The sequence below is a fragment of the Notamacropus eugenii genome, chromosome 3 (assembly GCF_028372415.1).
Source record: "Notamacropus eugenii isolate mMacEug1 chromosome 3, mMacEug1.pri_v2, whole genome shotgun sequence".
NCBI classification, from domain to species: Eukaryota; Metazoa; Chordata; class Mammalia; order Diprotodontia; family Macropodidae; genus Notamacropus; species Notamacropus eugenii.
Window position 1 is genome coordinate 378,314,801 of NC_092874.1, and position 14,679 is coordinate 378,329,479.

Below are 14,679 nucleotides of genomic sequence, written 5' to 3' on the forward strand. Positions count from 1 at the left end.
TTGGGTCACAGGCTTACAATAGAGTGCTTAGCTTTGGGACTTTTATTGAAGTGTACTTCCAGGTTGTGCGAATCTATTTTATTTTAGTTGTCGGCAGACTAAATGTCAATCCCAGATGTCCCTTAGAGTGCTCCTGACCCAAGCCCAGGCTTCTGGTTCCTCCCTCACCCAAACTCCATGAGGTCCACTTGCCTCCTGGTGGCCCTGGACCTGGCAAGTGCCAGGATCTCTTCCCCAAAGCGCTGGTGCAGCTCCTGGAAGCCAGAGGGGGCTGGAGAGCTGGGGAGGCCCGGGAGCCTGTCTTCCTGCGGTGGGGCCTGGGGTTCCACTCCAGCTTCTCGGCACACTCTTTGATACTGCTCCTGTAAGGGCTGCAGGAGCTCCCAGAGCTGGCTCCATGCAGCCCAGCCCAGGGCTCCGAGCCAGCCATCGAAATCATCCTTTTTCTCCGCTGCCAGTTTGTAGCAGCGGCCCCCGTCTGCGGAGGCCAGGAGAGCGAAGGCGTAGGGCTCGGTGGCACTGTCTCGGGGCTCCACCCGGCAGGTGTCCAACAAGATGAGGCCCAGTGGGGTTCGATCCCCTCGGTGCTCCAGGTAGTAGAGGAGATTCCCGCGGAGGATGAACCAGCGGCGCTGGTAGCTGGGATTGCGGGTCCCTTTCTTCAGCAGGATTCCCTCCCGGTCTGGGGCCCGGGCTCCTGTTCCCCGAAGGTAGCTAAGCACAGGCTCCCGGTGCAGTTTCATGGCAGCCACACCTGAGAAGGGACCCCGGGGTCAAGGAAGGCGTGGGGGAAAAGTAATCACGGGGTTGGTGGAGCGAGGGCGGAGGAGACAACGCAGCTGGAGCGCCCGCTTGTGCTGTGGTCTGCGCCTTCATGAAGTTCTATCCTAACACAGGGCAGACTGGTTTCGACGTTACGTCAGTAACTCCCACCGGGGCCCTGCGCTGTTCTCGGTACCCCCAGCGCTTGAGGTGCCGAGCCGCGGCACCACGCCTGGAGTACTGGGCAACTGGGGCTACAGCCTGATGGGATGACCCTGGGGGCCCTGGCTCCAGTCCGGGCCTACCTGAGAGCAGGGGGTGGGAGGGCCGCTCCGGGCTGGGACGGCGGGAACAGGGGCGGGGGCGGGGCGGTCGCTTCCCTATCTCCAGACGGCTCACACCCCGCCCCAGGAACCAGGAAATCCTCCGGGGGATGGGCCCCAGGCCAGGCCGGAGAGTAAAAAGGGACTTCCTCCTGGGTCCTAGAAGGAGCTAGGTTTTCAGGGAAGACTGGGGGAGATCAGAGAATTAACGGGGATTCCCCGGGTTTTCCTCAAAGAGAGACAAAGCTGCCCTCAGAGTGAAGCTGGGAAGGGGGATAGGATGGAGGGGGGAGAGGATGGTTTTCTTAGGGAAGGACGGAACCCTGAGAAGCCTGTATTCTGGTTCAGGTTTAGGCAAGGGCAATCGGGGATGCACCTTTCTCCCTGGCCTCCCCCTCCTTTGTTCCCTGTCCCACTCCTTTTTTGTGTCCCTTCGGGGCACACACTATTTCCGCCCTCAATACTCCTCCAGCTCAACGCTGCCAGGAGGGATAGAAGCTACTTCCGATTAGTTTGTCGCAACTTCCGCCCTCACCACTACTGCCTTCGTCCACTAAGAGTGACGTCATCCCCACCGTTTCTAGTTTCTTATTTCCGCCCTCTTTCCCAACAATGTTTTTCAAAGCGAGTGAAGCCACTTCCGGACAGTTTCTTCGCCTTCCTGGGAATCTCTTCCGGTTGACTCCTGAGCGCTGCCCTGGATGTAGCCCCAGCGATAGCGTTCCTTTTCCCCCGCCCCCTCCTCCCCTCTCCTCCTCTCCCCTCCCCGGAGCCCCAGGTGAGGGCGCGCACGCGGAGTGAGCCCCGAATCCCGCGGGGTTCCACCGACTCCTTGCTCATTTACATATTCAGAGGAGAAAGGAGGGGCGGGGGCGCTTGTAAGGGATGGACCGGGAGTTGAGGCGGGTTTAGGGTAGGGGTGTATGGAGGGCCGGGTCTCCCTACAATGGGCCCCGAGCCCTGGAAGGGCCCACGAGGTCGGGAGTGGGGTGGCGGGGTCTAGAGTGCGCGACCAAGGGGAATCCCCGGTCCGCGACCGCCGCCTGGTCACCCCAAGTGTAAGGGGGCTCGAAAATTGAAGCCATCCATCCTCTGGGAAAGGATGAAGGCCCCAGATGCGAGCCATCATCCTTGACAGCCCGTGGGCATCCCCTCCCCTCCCTCCCCCATCCACCCCCAAGTGGACCCGCCCCCCCTCCTCCCCCGCATCCAGGGCCGTGGGAGCCTCCAGAAAACTCAGATGCAAGCTCTTCCCCGCTTCCTCAACCCCCTCCTTGTTGCCCACGGGGATAGAAACACCCAGGGTCCGAGGACGTAGCATACCCTTAGCCCTAGGAAGTGAATTCTGACCCTCCAGCCCCCCTAAGTACATCACCCTGTTTTAGGGCTTCCTGACCCTGGGGCTCCTCTTTGCTCAGCTCCTGGGAAGGACCCGATCCTGTCTTGCAAGTCCCACCATGCCTAAGCGGAGAGTGACCTTCCAGGATGTGGGAGTTGAAGAGGATGGAGAGGATCTCCCCAAAAAGAAGGTAGGGGCCAGGATGTTTGGGTTTCCAGGATGTGAAATGGAGATCTCCCCCAAAAGAAGGTGGGGCAGGGTCAGAATGGCTGAGTTCCCAGGTGAGTGGGGTTGGAAGGGACTGAACCATGTTGGACTTCTTAGCATTTGGGTCTGCTGCATCTAACCCTATTTCTGCCTGTAGCTGGTGGATCCTGTGACAGGAGCAGGGGGCCCTGGGAGCCGATTCAAAGGCAAACATTCCTTGGATAGTGATGAAGAAGATGATGATGAGGATGGTTCTAGCAAGTATGTCATCCTAGCCTCAGAAGACGTGGAAGGTGAGGCCATGGGCCCTAAGGGGCTTCTACTCCTCTCCCCTCATCCTCCTTAACTCTTGATTTCTTGAAATTTGAAGACAGATTCTTCCCAGAGAATATTTTCAATAAACATATTTAATCTGTGCCTAGTATTGTGCCAAAATATGGTGGAGAGAAGATATTAAGTTTAGGTCAAGAACAGCTTCAACTTTCACAGCCTGGGAGTAGTACCCTACATAATACATGCTATTAATATGTACATTAAAGAGATGTAAAATGGTGGTACGTGAGATTCAAATGGAGAGGCCGTTACAGACTAGAGTATCATAGAAAGCTTCGTGGAGAAAATGTTGTTTGAGTTGGAATTTAAAGAGTGGCCAGGAATTCAGTAGGCCAAGAGGGAAGCATAGAGTCCCTCAATGAAGGCTCAGAGAGCAGAGTAAGTTGGCTGAGGCATAGATTTCATGGAAACAAGTGATATAAGCCAAGTCAGAGAAGACAGGGCAATGCCAGACTGGAGAACCCTGAATGCTATTAGGCAAAGGAATTTGGACTTTGCCCAGTAGTCAGTCAGAAGAAAATAAAGATTTTTGAGCAGACAAGTGAGAAGGTAATGGAATTTAGGTGTTGCTTCCCATTTTCTTACACAATTCTGGGTATCCATTCATCCAGGTCAGGAGGCGGCCACACTCCCAAGTGAGGGTGGTGTGCGTATCACACCCTTCAACCTGCAGGAGGAGATGGAAGAGGGCCACTTTGATTCAGATGGCAACTACTTTCTGCACCGGGATGCCCAGATTCGGGACAGCTGGCTGGACAACATTGACTGGGTTAGGGCCCCTAGGCCAGGAGACTTGGGTCCTGGGGGGAAGTGATATATTTCATTTGTGAAATGGGTTAGAGACCAAGACTGAGAGGTGGGGGTGCCCAGCTTGGGGGGCAGGGACAAGGGAGCAGTAAATCTGGTTCATAGGACGGATAAGGCCAAAAGGTTTAAGAAAATAACCTGTCCTATCTCATCTCAGGTGAAGATCCGAGAGCGCCCTCCAGGCCAGCGCCCTGCCTCAGATTCAGAGGATGATAGCCCTGGCCAGACTCCACTGGGCCCTCAGGCCCTTCTAGAGGGACTCTTGGAGATGTTGTTGCCAGGGGAGACAGTTGCTGGGGCACTGAGGCGTCTGGGTGCCCGGAAGGGTGGTGAAGGACCCCAGCGACCAAATTCCCCACAACGATTAGACCGGCTCTCTGGATTGGCTGACCAGATGGTTGCCCGGGGCAACCATGGAGTGTACCAGGAGACCAGGGAACGGCTTGCTGTGAGGCTGAAAGCATTGGGGGTCCGCACTCCAGGGCTGCCAGAAGCTGCACCTCGTCCTGTCCTGGACATGTTTGCTGAAGAAGTTGGGGAGGGGGAGCTGGAGACCCCAACCCCAGCCCAAGGAGGAGGTGAGGGTTGGAGGCTCGGGACTGTAGATTCCTTTTGGGGACATAGAGACTTGGAAGGATATAGATCCCGAAAAGATACTAGAAGGAGACTGGGAACCCATTTGGTGAGAATGCGGGGACCAGGTAGGGGTGTGAGGGGCAGAGCTGATTGGGGAAAGTCTGGGATCTATAGATGAATGGATGAGATTTGAGTATATTATGAGGGGGTGAAGTGTGATGGGATTATAAGAGGAGACAGAGACAGGTGGAGTGGTGAGAACGGGGCAATGTACCTGAGAAGGCCGTGTCTGGTTGTCCTAGAAGCAGCTGCCATGGGAGATGGCTTGGCTGATGTGATGTGGGAATATAAATGGGAAAACACAAGTGATGCAGAACTCTATGGGCCCTTCACCAGTGCCCAGATGCAGGTAAGGATTCCCATTCTCCCTACCCTACCTACCTTTCTGCTTAATTTCCCTTCCTTGGACTAGATGTATTATCAGCAACACCCCCACACACCTTTCTCCTTCCCTTTCCTCCCAGGCCTGGGCAGATGAAGGCTATTTCCCAGATGGTGTTTATTGCCGGAAGTTGGATCCCCCTGAAGGCCAGTTCTACAACTCCAAACGTATAGATTTTGGTCTCTATTTCTGAACCTGTTTTTATTTTTTGGGTAGGGGAAGAGGGCTACAGCAGGCACCTTCAGACTGCGCTTTCAGGAAGAGGCCCTGGGCTAGTCTGGGACTTGTATGGACCTTGATTGGGGTGGGGAGGAATGGTACCAGTCTTGGGGGGTTGGGGGTGGGGTGCCATTTCCTGTCTCAATAAAAATCTCTAGTTGTGTAAAAGGGTTGTCCAATGTGAGGGAAAGGGAGAGGGCATAGTTGCACAAAGAGCCTGATTTCCCTTTGTTCTCCACCTAGAAAGGTTCTGCTGTCTCAGGCTGGTCAGAATGGGCCTCTGTTCCTAAATCACAATATCCTGGTCTGTGCCAGGCTTCCCCTGTCCTCTTTCTCCTCACTTCTCCACTCCCCTAGATCAGGCCTCACATGAAATGGATGGAAGGGTCCTTACAAGGGCTGGTCATCCAGAAAGATCCCTGTCCTCCCTGGAGTTCTCTCCTGACTTTGCTACTGAACAGTGTGTGACTGTGAGCATGTACATATGAATTCTTCCTTTCTGGGCCTGTGTCCATGTCTGTGAACCTGGGTCTAGTACCATTTGAAGGATCCCATGAGGGAGGCCTGAGCTTGAGTCAGGATACCTGGGTTTGAATCTCAAAACGGCCTGACTACAGACCAGAAACTAATTCTAGTTTCTTCCCTGAGCCTCAGTCTTCTTATCATACAGTGGGGATAATCATACTACCTACCTCACAGGGTTGTTGTGGGGAATGCACTTTGTAAACCTTAAAGTGCTTGTGACTTACTGTAACACTTTAAGATGCTTTGTCAAGGGAATTGCTTTGGTTTTTTCATTCTTCTTACCTTAATTTGGGTCAGATATGGAAGATTAGGGCAAGTGGAGGGGGAGGATGGAGAGGGAAGAACTGTATAACATTGAGTGTTGTATTTGAAAGAGGCCTCATTGACCTACTCCCTTTTATAGATTGGATAAAAGGGCCCAGAGCAAAGAAGGGATTTGCCCAAGGTTGTTACTCTTATAAGTCCCTGGAAGTGTTGTACCTGATGCTACCAGTTGGTTTCCTTCATTCTCCTCCTTCCTTAGTCAGAAAATGGTGAAATAATGTCAAGGTTCTCTTTTGAGTCCAGGGACCTCCTGTTTTCTGGAGATGGGTGCATGCAAACTCCTGCCTCCCTGCTCCCTTCATGAGCCCTCACTTACTTCCAGGGTCAGCTAGCCCATCAAGTAGTGATTGGCTATGCACTCGTTAAGTGAAGCAGTCTTTGCTTTAAGGAATTTCTGTTCTGGGTGATACACCATCACACAGATAAATACAATGGCTGTACATTGTAATTGGGGAGGATGAGCAAAGACCTTGGAGTTGGCACCCGAGCTAAGCCTTAAAGAGAATTCAGGATTCCAGGAGTTGGAGGTAAGGACTGAGGATGTCCCAGGCATGGAATTGTGAGATAGACTATATTTAGGGAATGGCCAATAGACATAGCGATCCAAAAAAATTAATGCCAAACAAGTGTGGAAAGTTAGTCTGGGGCATATTGTGAAGGGCTTTAAATGTCTGATAGAGTCTGTCTTTTGTTCTTGAAGAGGACTGTGACATCAGGGAGATGATGACATAACACACAGTTGACTTTGATTTGAGTAAGGGAGGGCTGTGCAAGGTCACCAGCCTCACTTTCTCCTCCTGAGCCATCTGTGTCTGGTGGCCAAATATCAGTCAGTATTAAAGCTGGAGGAAACCACTAGCATCAAGAACAGAGGAATAAAGAATGTGGTTCAGTCTGTGCTTGAGGAGCATTAATGTGGTAGCTGTATGGAGGATGAATTGGTGAGGGGAGAGAACAGAAGGAGGGAGACACTTGGGAGGCTATTTCAGTATAGGTGAAAGGGGATGAAATAATAGGTCGATGTGGAAAACTGACCGAGCAGTTGATTGAATGTTGAGGGAGAGTGGGAGGTGGTACGGATGATTCTAAGGTTGATGACCTGGGAAGGATGGTTACTATCATCACTACCACCCTGTGCTTTGACCCTCCAAAAAAAAAATCCCCAACCAACCCAGTCCCTATACCTGAAATTTCACCATTGGCAATACTTTCCTCTAAGTTAACCATTCCACTTTTTAAAGGACCTCTTTGCAGTATTTTCCCCTACCCCCATATATAAAGTTGTTATAAGTGTTCTATACCTTAGGGCCCCTGGATCAGACTTTGTAGTTAAGCAGTATTCTTTCTCATGGAAAAAAATCAAGGGAAAGGGGAAGAATGATGTTGGAGTTAAGGACTTGACAAGGTAGGACAAGCCAGCCAGGGTGTCTGAGGCTGTAAAAGACCTAGCTAACCTTGGCTTCCCACGGCTCCTCTGGAATCCTCCCTTCAGCTACAGGGGCTTTGCTGTTTATTATAGCTAAATTTTCCCTATCACTGAGCCCCAAGTTAACCAACTAACCTACCCTGTGCTAGGCATTGCAAATGCAAAGATAAAAAAAATGAGCCTATCCCCACCCTCAGGAAACTCTTTAAAAAAAGTTTTTATTAATATCTTTTGTTTTCTGCATCACTATAACCACACAATACCCTTCCCCTTGTCAGAAAGCTATGTCATGTCACAGATATTTTTTAAAGTCAAAGAAAGGGTAGGGGGAATCAGCATACTGATCAGTACATATCAGAAAATGCGTGCTTTGCGCACTTCTGGACCTCCTACTTTGCAAAGGGGGAGGGAGGTGCCTTGTCATGTTTCTTCTTTTGAGTCACACTTGTACTTTGTAATGTTGCAGTACATGGTTTTCTGTGTGACTCTTCTCTCCACTTAGCTGTAGTCATGTATACTGTTTTCTTGGCTCTGCTCGCTTCACTCTGCATCAGTTCATGTAGATATTTGCATGCTATCACATTCATCATTTCTTATAACACAGTAATATTCCGTTAAATTCACGTATCACAATTTATTTAACCATTCCCCAATCAATAGGCATCTAGTTTGTTTCCAATTCTTTGCTCTCACAAAAAGTGCTGCTATAAATATTTAATTCAATGACTTCCTTTAGATATAAGCCTAATAATAGAATCTCTAGGTTACAGGGTATGGATATTTTAGTCACTATATTTGCATAATTTCAAAATGCTCTTCAAAATGGTAGTATTGAGTCATACACACAGCAGGGAAACTTACTTTCCAGGTAAACTCTTGCGGCTGAGTATCCTGGACCTTCCCCAACTCTGAACTGGCTTGGGTTCAGAGATCTTCCACTGGAACAGGATTCCCTGCCCTAGTTTGTATTCTTCCCTTCTCCCTTCACCCCATCCTCCAATCCTGCCTTTACACTCTGTCTCACAAAGGGGTAATTTTCGAGGAGAAAGAACAGAAGTGTAGAAATAATATACCAGAGCAAGGTCATTAGATGTCACTAGAAAAGATCTGCCCAATCCTATACTGGGTATTTATTTATGGATTGGGCTTTTTTGGCCATGGGTCCCTAGGAGAGTCATTTTCTATCCTTGAAGGTCCCATTTAGGCTCTTGGGATTAAATCCATTGGTTCAGTCTAAAAAGTGCAGGCTCTTTCTCAACCAGTCTGGAAACCTTTATGGATGGCCACATTCTTACCTAATCAACGGCTATCTAACACTTCTTTGCTGGGAAACAGCCATCAACTCATGAACAAAATATGCCTTTCCCAAAAGCCAGCCTTTGGCACTGCATCTCTAAGCTAGCTCTCTTTTCTACAGTACTTCCTAACCTTTTTATCATAAGAAAATGATTATCTAGACCTGTTTTTGACATCCTACATTCCTGGGACGTGTCTCTCCCCCCACATCCAATCAGGTGATTGTACCTGCACAATTAATACCTCTTATTTGAGAGAATACATAATGACAAAAGGCTACTTTAAATTCAGTCAGGTTTTAAAATGAAATTGCATTTTATTACAATAACCTCTGCATAGATTTGAAAATTAGTAACATTATACCATGTATTTAATCTACTGAAGTTCTGTTTGCTTAATTTAGCCAAAGGGCTGCGCTTGAAGACCTAGAGGGCTGAATATGGCCTTAAGGCCTCAGGTTCCCCACCCCTGGCTTAGTTTGTTACGCTGAGTCATTTGGTTGTATGGATCTCTTTGCAGTAATCAGCCCTTCCCTTTCCCCCTTCCATTGCCAAATGTCCACATGTTGAGGATCAGTGTCCTACAGTACTTCCCAATTTACTTCTGACTCAATTCCATGTATGACCTTGGATAAATTCCTTCCCTCCTCTGGGTCCTGCTATCTCCCTTATCTCACTCAAAGTGAGAATCTGAAACAACCTGAGCCTAAAATGGCCAGGGTCTCCCATTGCATCACGATAAATATCAGGCCACTGGACCCAGATGGCTCTGGAGGAGAATGAAAGTCAACTGCAAGTCATGTCATCATCTCCTTGATGTCACGGTCCTCTTCGAGAACCCCCCCTTACTAAAATGGAGTGAGACTGGTACTGATATTCCAAGGTTCAGGCACTGAGAGATGTGTTCTTCAGATGGTGCGTGTGTCTCATGTCTGTAGACTGTGAACTCCCAGCATCAGGGACTCAAGGACCACATCACATACCAGGTTCCTTGGATTATTGAATTAAGTTTGCCCGGGTGCAGCCACAAAAGGAATCAGCCCTTCTAGCCTGGCCTGGACTAAGCAGTTTGTCCTGTGTCCCTGAGGTCTTGACTGTGCTACGGTGCTGTCAGCCTGTCCACACTCTGTGTACCTACCTGGGGCTTTGGAGTTTTGGTTACTCAGTTCTATCCTATATGGAGATGGAGAAGTCAGAACTGAAGGTTAGTAGTGGTAATAGAGTGTAATGTAATAACATTTATATAATTTTAATACTTTGCAAATTGGTTTCCCTGTGAGGTATATAGTATAAGTATTATTGGCTCCCCTTTTAGAGGAAACTAAAGCTCAAAGAAGTCATTACTTTCCTAAGGTCACACAGTAAGTTAGGCACAAAGTTGGGACTAGACCTTATGTTGTTTCTTCTCAACAACCAAGACCTGGTTCCTTCATCCTGCTTATTGCTAGGCTCGAATTAGGATCTGTTAGCTCCTTCTTCTGCACTCACAGGATCATAAATTTATAACCAGATTTTGAGATCATCTAGCCCAATCCCCTTATTTTACAGATGAAAAAATTGAGAGTTATAAATGACTTGCCCAGTGGCATGCAAGTGGCAGAATCAGGACTTGAACTCAGGACCTCTGAATCAAAATCCAGCCTACTAAACTAGAGTGCCTGGGTGGCTGGGGTTCAGCTTGTGTTCTTCTCTGAACCTGCCCCCCCATTCTTCTTTCAAAGGGGGAGGAGTTGACATATCCCCTGTTTTCTGTAGGATCTAGGGTCAGGGGCTGAGGAAAGCCCAAGGGAAGGATGTGGCTTATTGGCAGTGGGGAAAGGACCACAAACACAGGAAATGGCCCTCCCTGCCTCTCCTCTTTCTGTACCCCAGTCCCACCCAGGTGGGCCCAGCCCTCTCCCCCAGTGCAGATGGAGCCACACTGAAGCCCTGATTCCTCTGGTCCTTAGCAGAGGTTCGGTCAGCTCAGGTCCAGACTAGCCTGCTGCAGCGGAAGTGGCACTGGCTTTGTCATTAGAGGACCTGGTTTGAGTACTGTCTTTGACATTTGCTACATGTGTGTCCTTGGGCAGGTCACTTCTTTGGGTCTCAGTTTCCTCATCAGTGAAATAAGAATGGCTTCTGAGGTCTCTTCCAATTCTAGATTAATGATTCTGTCCCCAATAATTATCTGTCCTTCAGCTCAGATAGAGGCAATTTTTATTCCTGTTCAGACCCCATTTCCCAGCATGGAACCAAAGATTACCTACCAGTTCAGACCTAGGCATACTAGTTTTTTTAGCTGATATCCAAATGTCTCCCCAACTTGGACCCAGGAATAACTATCTCCAGCTTCATTGGCAGATGAGAAGGAGAAGTTGCCCTTTGGCACTGTCTTCCTAACACTTTCACCATTGAGATGTGGGCAGGTTAAGGGTGCAGGATGTTGAGGGTGGAGGGGTGTGGGCCCCTACACATAAGGGGTGGAGCTAGGGCCACTTCCTTCTCTTCCCGGGGGGCCCCCAATTAATTCCTGCTCGTCTTAGTTTGAGAAGGGCTCTGAACTCTGACAAACTACGAGGCTCTCCTTGGGATCTCCGACTCCAGCTGTGAGAACCTCCAGTTGCAGGTAGGAATGAAGATGGTTGGGACAAGGTTAGGACTGAAGCCAGGATAGCCCTGGGCAAGGCTGAGGCTAGGAGCATTCTTCAAGACAGGAGTAGGGAACAGGGCAAATTAGAGCAGAGGTAGGAGGAGAATCCTTATCAAAGAGGGTAATAGGAGGGTTGGGGATTGGAAGTGAAGGGCTCCATTGATCACCGGGGCTCAAACTGGACAGAGGGTTTCTAGGTAGAGCCAGATCCAGAGGCACTCAGTGGGTGGGAGGGCATTCATGTTGGGCATCTCCACCCTGATTATTTCTGAGAGTAGAAAAAGCCGTTGAACCACAAACCCAAGCAGGCGGCTGATAGAGGTGTGGGCAGAATAGGGAAGGTGTTCTGGCCTCTGCAGATCCCTCCTTGTATCTCTCCTCACAGGTCTTGACTCCCAGACACCCCTGAGCCTTTCTGGGTCCTTGAGAGATCCCACCTGTTGTCATGGAGATGGTGTCCCCTCTGCCTTTGTTGCTCCTCATCCTCACTGAGTACTGCTGGGCCTCACCAATCTTAATACCCACCACTCACTCCCAGCTCCCGGACACAATGTCTGTGCCAACCTCTTCCTCAGGTCTGAGCTCTTCATCCTTTCATTTGCCCCTGGAAACCGCATCCTTCCCAGCCTCAGATTCAGATAGTGTCCTCCTGTCCTCTCCACCTCTGGATGCCAGTCCCTTGACATTGTTGGCAAAGACCAGTGATAGCATTCCTACTACTGTGGAGGCATCCTCCACCACTTTGGCTCCCACAACCTATGAGCTGACCAAAGTGGATAAGGAAAACCCAAGTAGCACCCAGGAACTGGCTACACATACATCCACTCTGGCTTCCAGCACCTCAGATGTAGTTGTCACGACAACAACTCCCCACCCTGATGCCGTAAGTATAGGGGAGGCCTCCATTACAGAGCAGGAGAATACCACTCAGGTCATTACAAAAACAACCTCCTCCGGGGTTATTTCAGCCAACACCACCACCTTGACTGTGACAAGAGGTTCCCAGACCACCTTCACAACTTCCACCTCACTGACCAATGTGTCTCCTGCAGACAAATTGAAACAGGAAGGGGATAACTCGCTGGTGGTGATTCTGGTTGTGGTGATCCTGACAGTGACTCTCCTGGTAGTCCTGTTTTTGCTGTGGCGTCAGCGACAGAGGAGAAGAACAGGGGCTCTGATGCTTGTGGGGAGTGGGAAACATAAAGGAGCTGGGGATGCTTGGGCTGGACCAGTTCAGCCTACAGAGGACCAGGCTGCATCTGGGTCAGCAGCAGTGGAAGGGGAGACAGGGAATCTTGAAGGGGAGGGGACTGGTCGTAGACCCACACTCACCACCTTCTTTGGCAGGAGGAAGTCTAGACAGGGTTCTGTAATGCTGGAGGACCTGGAGGGTGGGACAGCCACCAACAACCTCAAAGATGAGAGTGAACCTCTTGTGGAAAACATGGATGGAGCTGTAAAACCCCCTGTGACTGATGGCTCAAATGCTGATGGGTCAGTAGCAGGAGATGGCAACTTGCCCTCAGCCCCAGTGACCAAGGTGTGAAGAGACAGATGAGGATCATCCATCAACAAGCCTTTATGAAGGTGTTCTAGGCACAGTGCTAGGCACCTAGGCAACCTGCCCTCAAGGAATTAAAACTCCCCACTCTTCATCAGCTCTTTCAATATTCTTAACATTATCTCCATCCATTCTACTTTCATCTTCTCTATTACCATCATTTTCATCATCTTCCTTGTGACCATTACAGTCACTAAGTATTATAAACACAGGAACTCTCCAGCAAAATCTTGATGGAATGAAGTTTCTGGACTGCCTGACTTTTAAGAAAAAGGTATTTTGACAAGCTCATGTCATGGATTTGCCCCCAAAGACTCATCCAGGATCTACCATAGGAGCCATCAGCTCAAGACACTTTTTCCCACTGGGGACTGACATACCCCCTGTATTCCTGACAGAGCCTGCTCCCACTCCTCTATTAACTGATTTAATGACCTCGTTAATGACTAGTCCAACTGCTCATTTTCATCCTAATAAGGCTGACCCCAGGATTGGAAGAAGTTGTATCTGAGATAGCTTCATAACTGGCTTCCAGCCTGCCTCTCCACACATTTCACATTACTACATTTCATGCCTTCTGTGTTTCAGACAAACTGACTTGTTCCTCACACATATGATTCCATCTCTCATCTCCATGCCTTTGCCCAGGCAGTCCCCCATTCCTGGAATGCCCTCCCTCCTCAACACTGACTTTTAGATAACTCACATGCCACTTCCTACATGTGAATTTTTCTGATCCTCCCCTACTAGAGTCAAATCACTTCATGTTTGTATACAGCTTTTCTATTTGCTTGTATGTGTATATCCATTGTCTCCTCTTTTTTAGAATGTAATCTCATTAAAGATGGACTGTTTCATTTTTGTCTGTGAAGACTTAGCACCTGGTCCCTAGTAGGAATGAGATAGGAATAGTGACCAGATCTCTGAATCTCATTGGTGCAGAAACTCCTAGGGAGGCTTGTGCCTCTACAAAAGCAGTTCGGCACCTTCTCTGCAATGTATTGTCTTAGAGAGCTGCCTAGATGTTGAATGAGTAGCCAGAGTCTGTCTGTCTGTCTGTCTGTCTCTCTCACACACACACGCACACACACACGTATGTGTCATAGGTAGGATCTAAACCCAATTATTCCTGGCTTGGACAGAGGCTTTCCAACACACCAAGCTGTGCTCAGTCTCTCAGTAGTTCATTTAATCTATTTTTAATAAATTCTTGTTAATTGGTTGATATTTACAGGTACCAGAGCGGTAAAGAGGGCTTAGGCCTTGCTGAGTATTCCCCAGGGAGTTTAGGGAATGTGGAAATCCAAGTCCCTGGAAAATCCTCATTGAAGATTTCTTCCCATAGGTTCCAGAGGGTGGGGATGGGGGTGAAGGGACAGGAGTGGGCACCTGGAAGAAACCTGAAAAGGTAGTGGAGCCAGATGGTACAGAGAGAATGTTGAGGTAGTGGAGTCTGGAGCCCAAGAGAATAGAGTAAGGAGTGAGGTGTGTTACCTGTCATAGCTGTAGAGTAGGAGGAGATGGAGGAGGAATGGATGTCTCTGATTTGTGGTCCAATAAAAATTCAAGAGTTTATTAGAAAGGCAAAATGTGAGTTGTGTGTCTATTATTTTTTCATCCCAGAAGTTTCTTTGATCACTTTTCCAAAGGAGTTTATTCCCTTAACTAGGGGTGGGGAATCTGCAGCCTTGAGCCCACATGTGGTCTTCTAGGTCCTCAATTTAGTCTTTTGACTAAATCCGAACTTCACAGAACAAATTTCCTTAATAGAAGGATGTGTTCTGTAAAACTTGGAATCAGTCAAAAGACTGTACCTAAGGACCTAGAAGGCTACTTTGAGGTGGCAGACTGCCCACCCCCACCCTTAATCTTTCTATTCTTTCAGTTCCCCATTTCATTCTGCAA

The 14,679-nt window shown here is 49.0% G+C and overlaps 3 protein-coding genes across 12 annotated transcripts; 2 read left to right on the forward strand and 1 right to left on the reverse strand.

Moving 5' to 3' along the window:
* Positions 1 to 27: 27 nt before the first annotated feature.
* Positions 28 to 1,595, reverse strand: LOC140497060 (sesquipedalian-1-like). The gene has a single exon (XM_072597599.1). The coding sequence runs from the start codon at positions 741 to 743 to the stop codon at positions 165 to 167; it is 579 nt and encodes a 192-aa protein (XP_072453700.1). The 5' UTR covers positions 744 to 1,595; the 3' UTR covers positions 28 to 164.
* A 124-nt stretch (positions 1,596 to 1,719) lies between these two features.
* On the forward strand, positions 1,720 to 5,176 carry CD2BP2 (CD2 cytoplasmic tail binding protein 2). Of its 10 annotated transcripts, none has more exons than XM_072597588.1 (7): positions 1,720 to 1,863; positions 2,504 to 2,614; positions 2,789 to 2,924; positions 3,576 to 3,733; positions 3,929 to 4,349; positions 4,653 to 4,756; positions 4,872 to 5,176. In XM_072597588.1, exons 2-7 carry the CDS (start codon positions 2,543 to 2,545, stop codon positions 4,980 to 4,982), a joined length of 1,002 nt encoding a protein of 333 aa, XP_072453689.1. In that variant the 5' UTR covers positions 1,720 to 1,863; positions 2,504 to 2,542; the 3' UTR covers positions 4,983 to 5,176. The 10 variants fall into 10 exon arrangements, with proteins under 10 accessions (XP_072453689.1, XP_072453692.1, XP_072453683.1 ...); XM_072597591.1 differs by having other exon boundaries at positions 4,656 to 4,756; XM_072597582.1 differs by having other exon boundaries at positions 1,721 to 1,863; positions 4,650 to 4,756.
* A 2,736-nt stretch (positions 5,177 to 7,912) lies between these two features.
* On the forward strand, positions 7,913 to 14,363 carry SPN (sialophorin). Its single transcript, XM_072597576.1, has 2 exons — positions 7,913 to 11,186; positions 11,596 to 14,363. Exon 2 carries the CDS (start codon positions 11,656 to 11,658, stop codon positions 12,757 to 12,759), a length of 1,104 nt encoding a protein of 367 aa, XP_072453677.1. The 5' UTR covers positions 7,913 to 11,186; positions 11,596 to 11,655; the 3' UTR covers positions 12,760 to 14,363.
* The last annotated feature ends 316 nt before the right edge of the window (positions 14,364 to 14,679 follow it).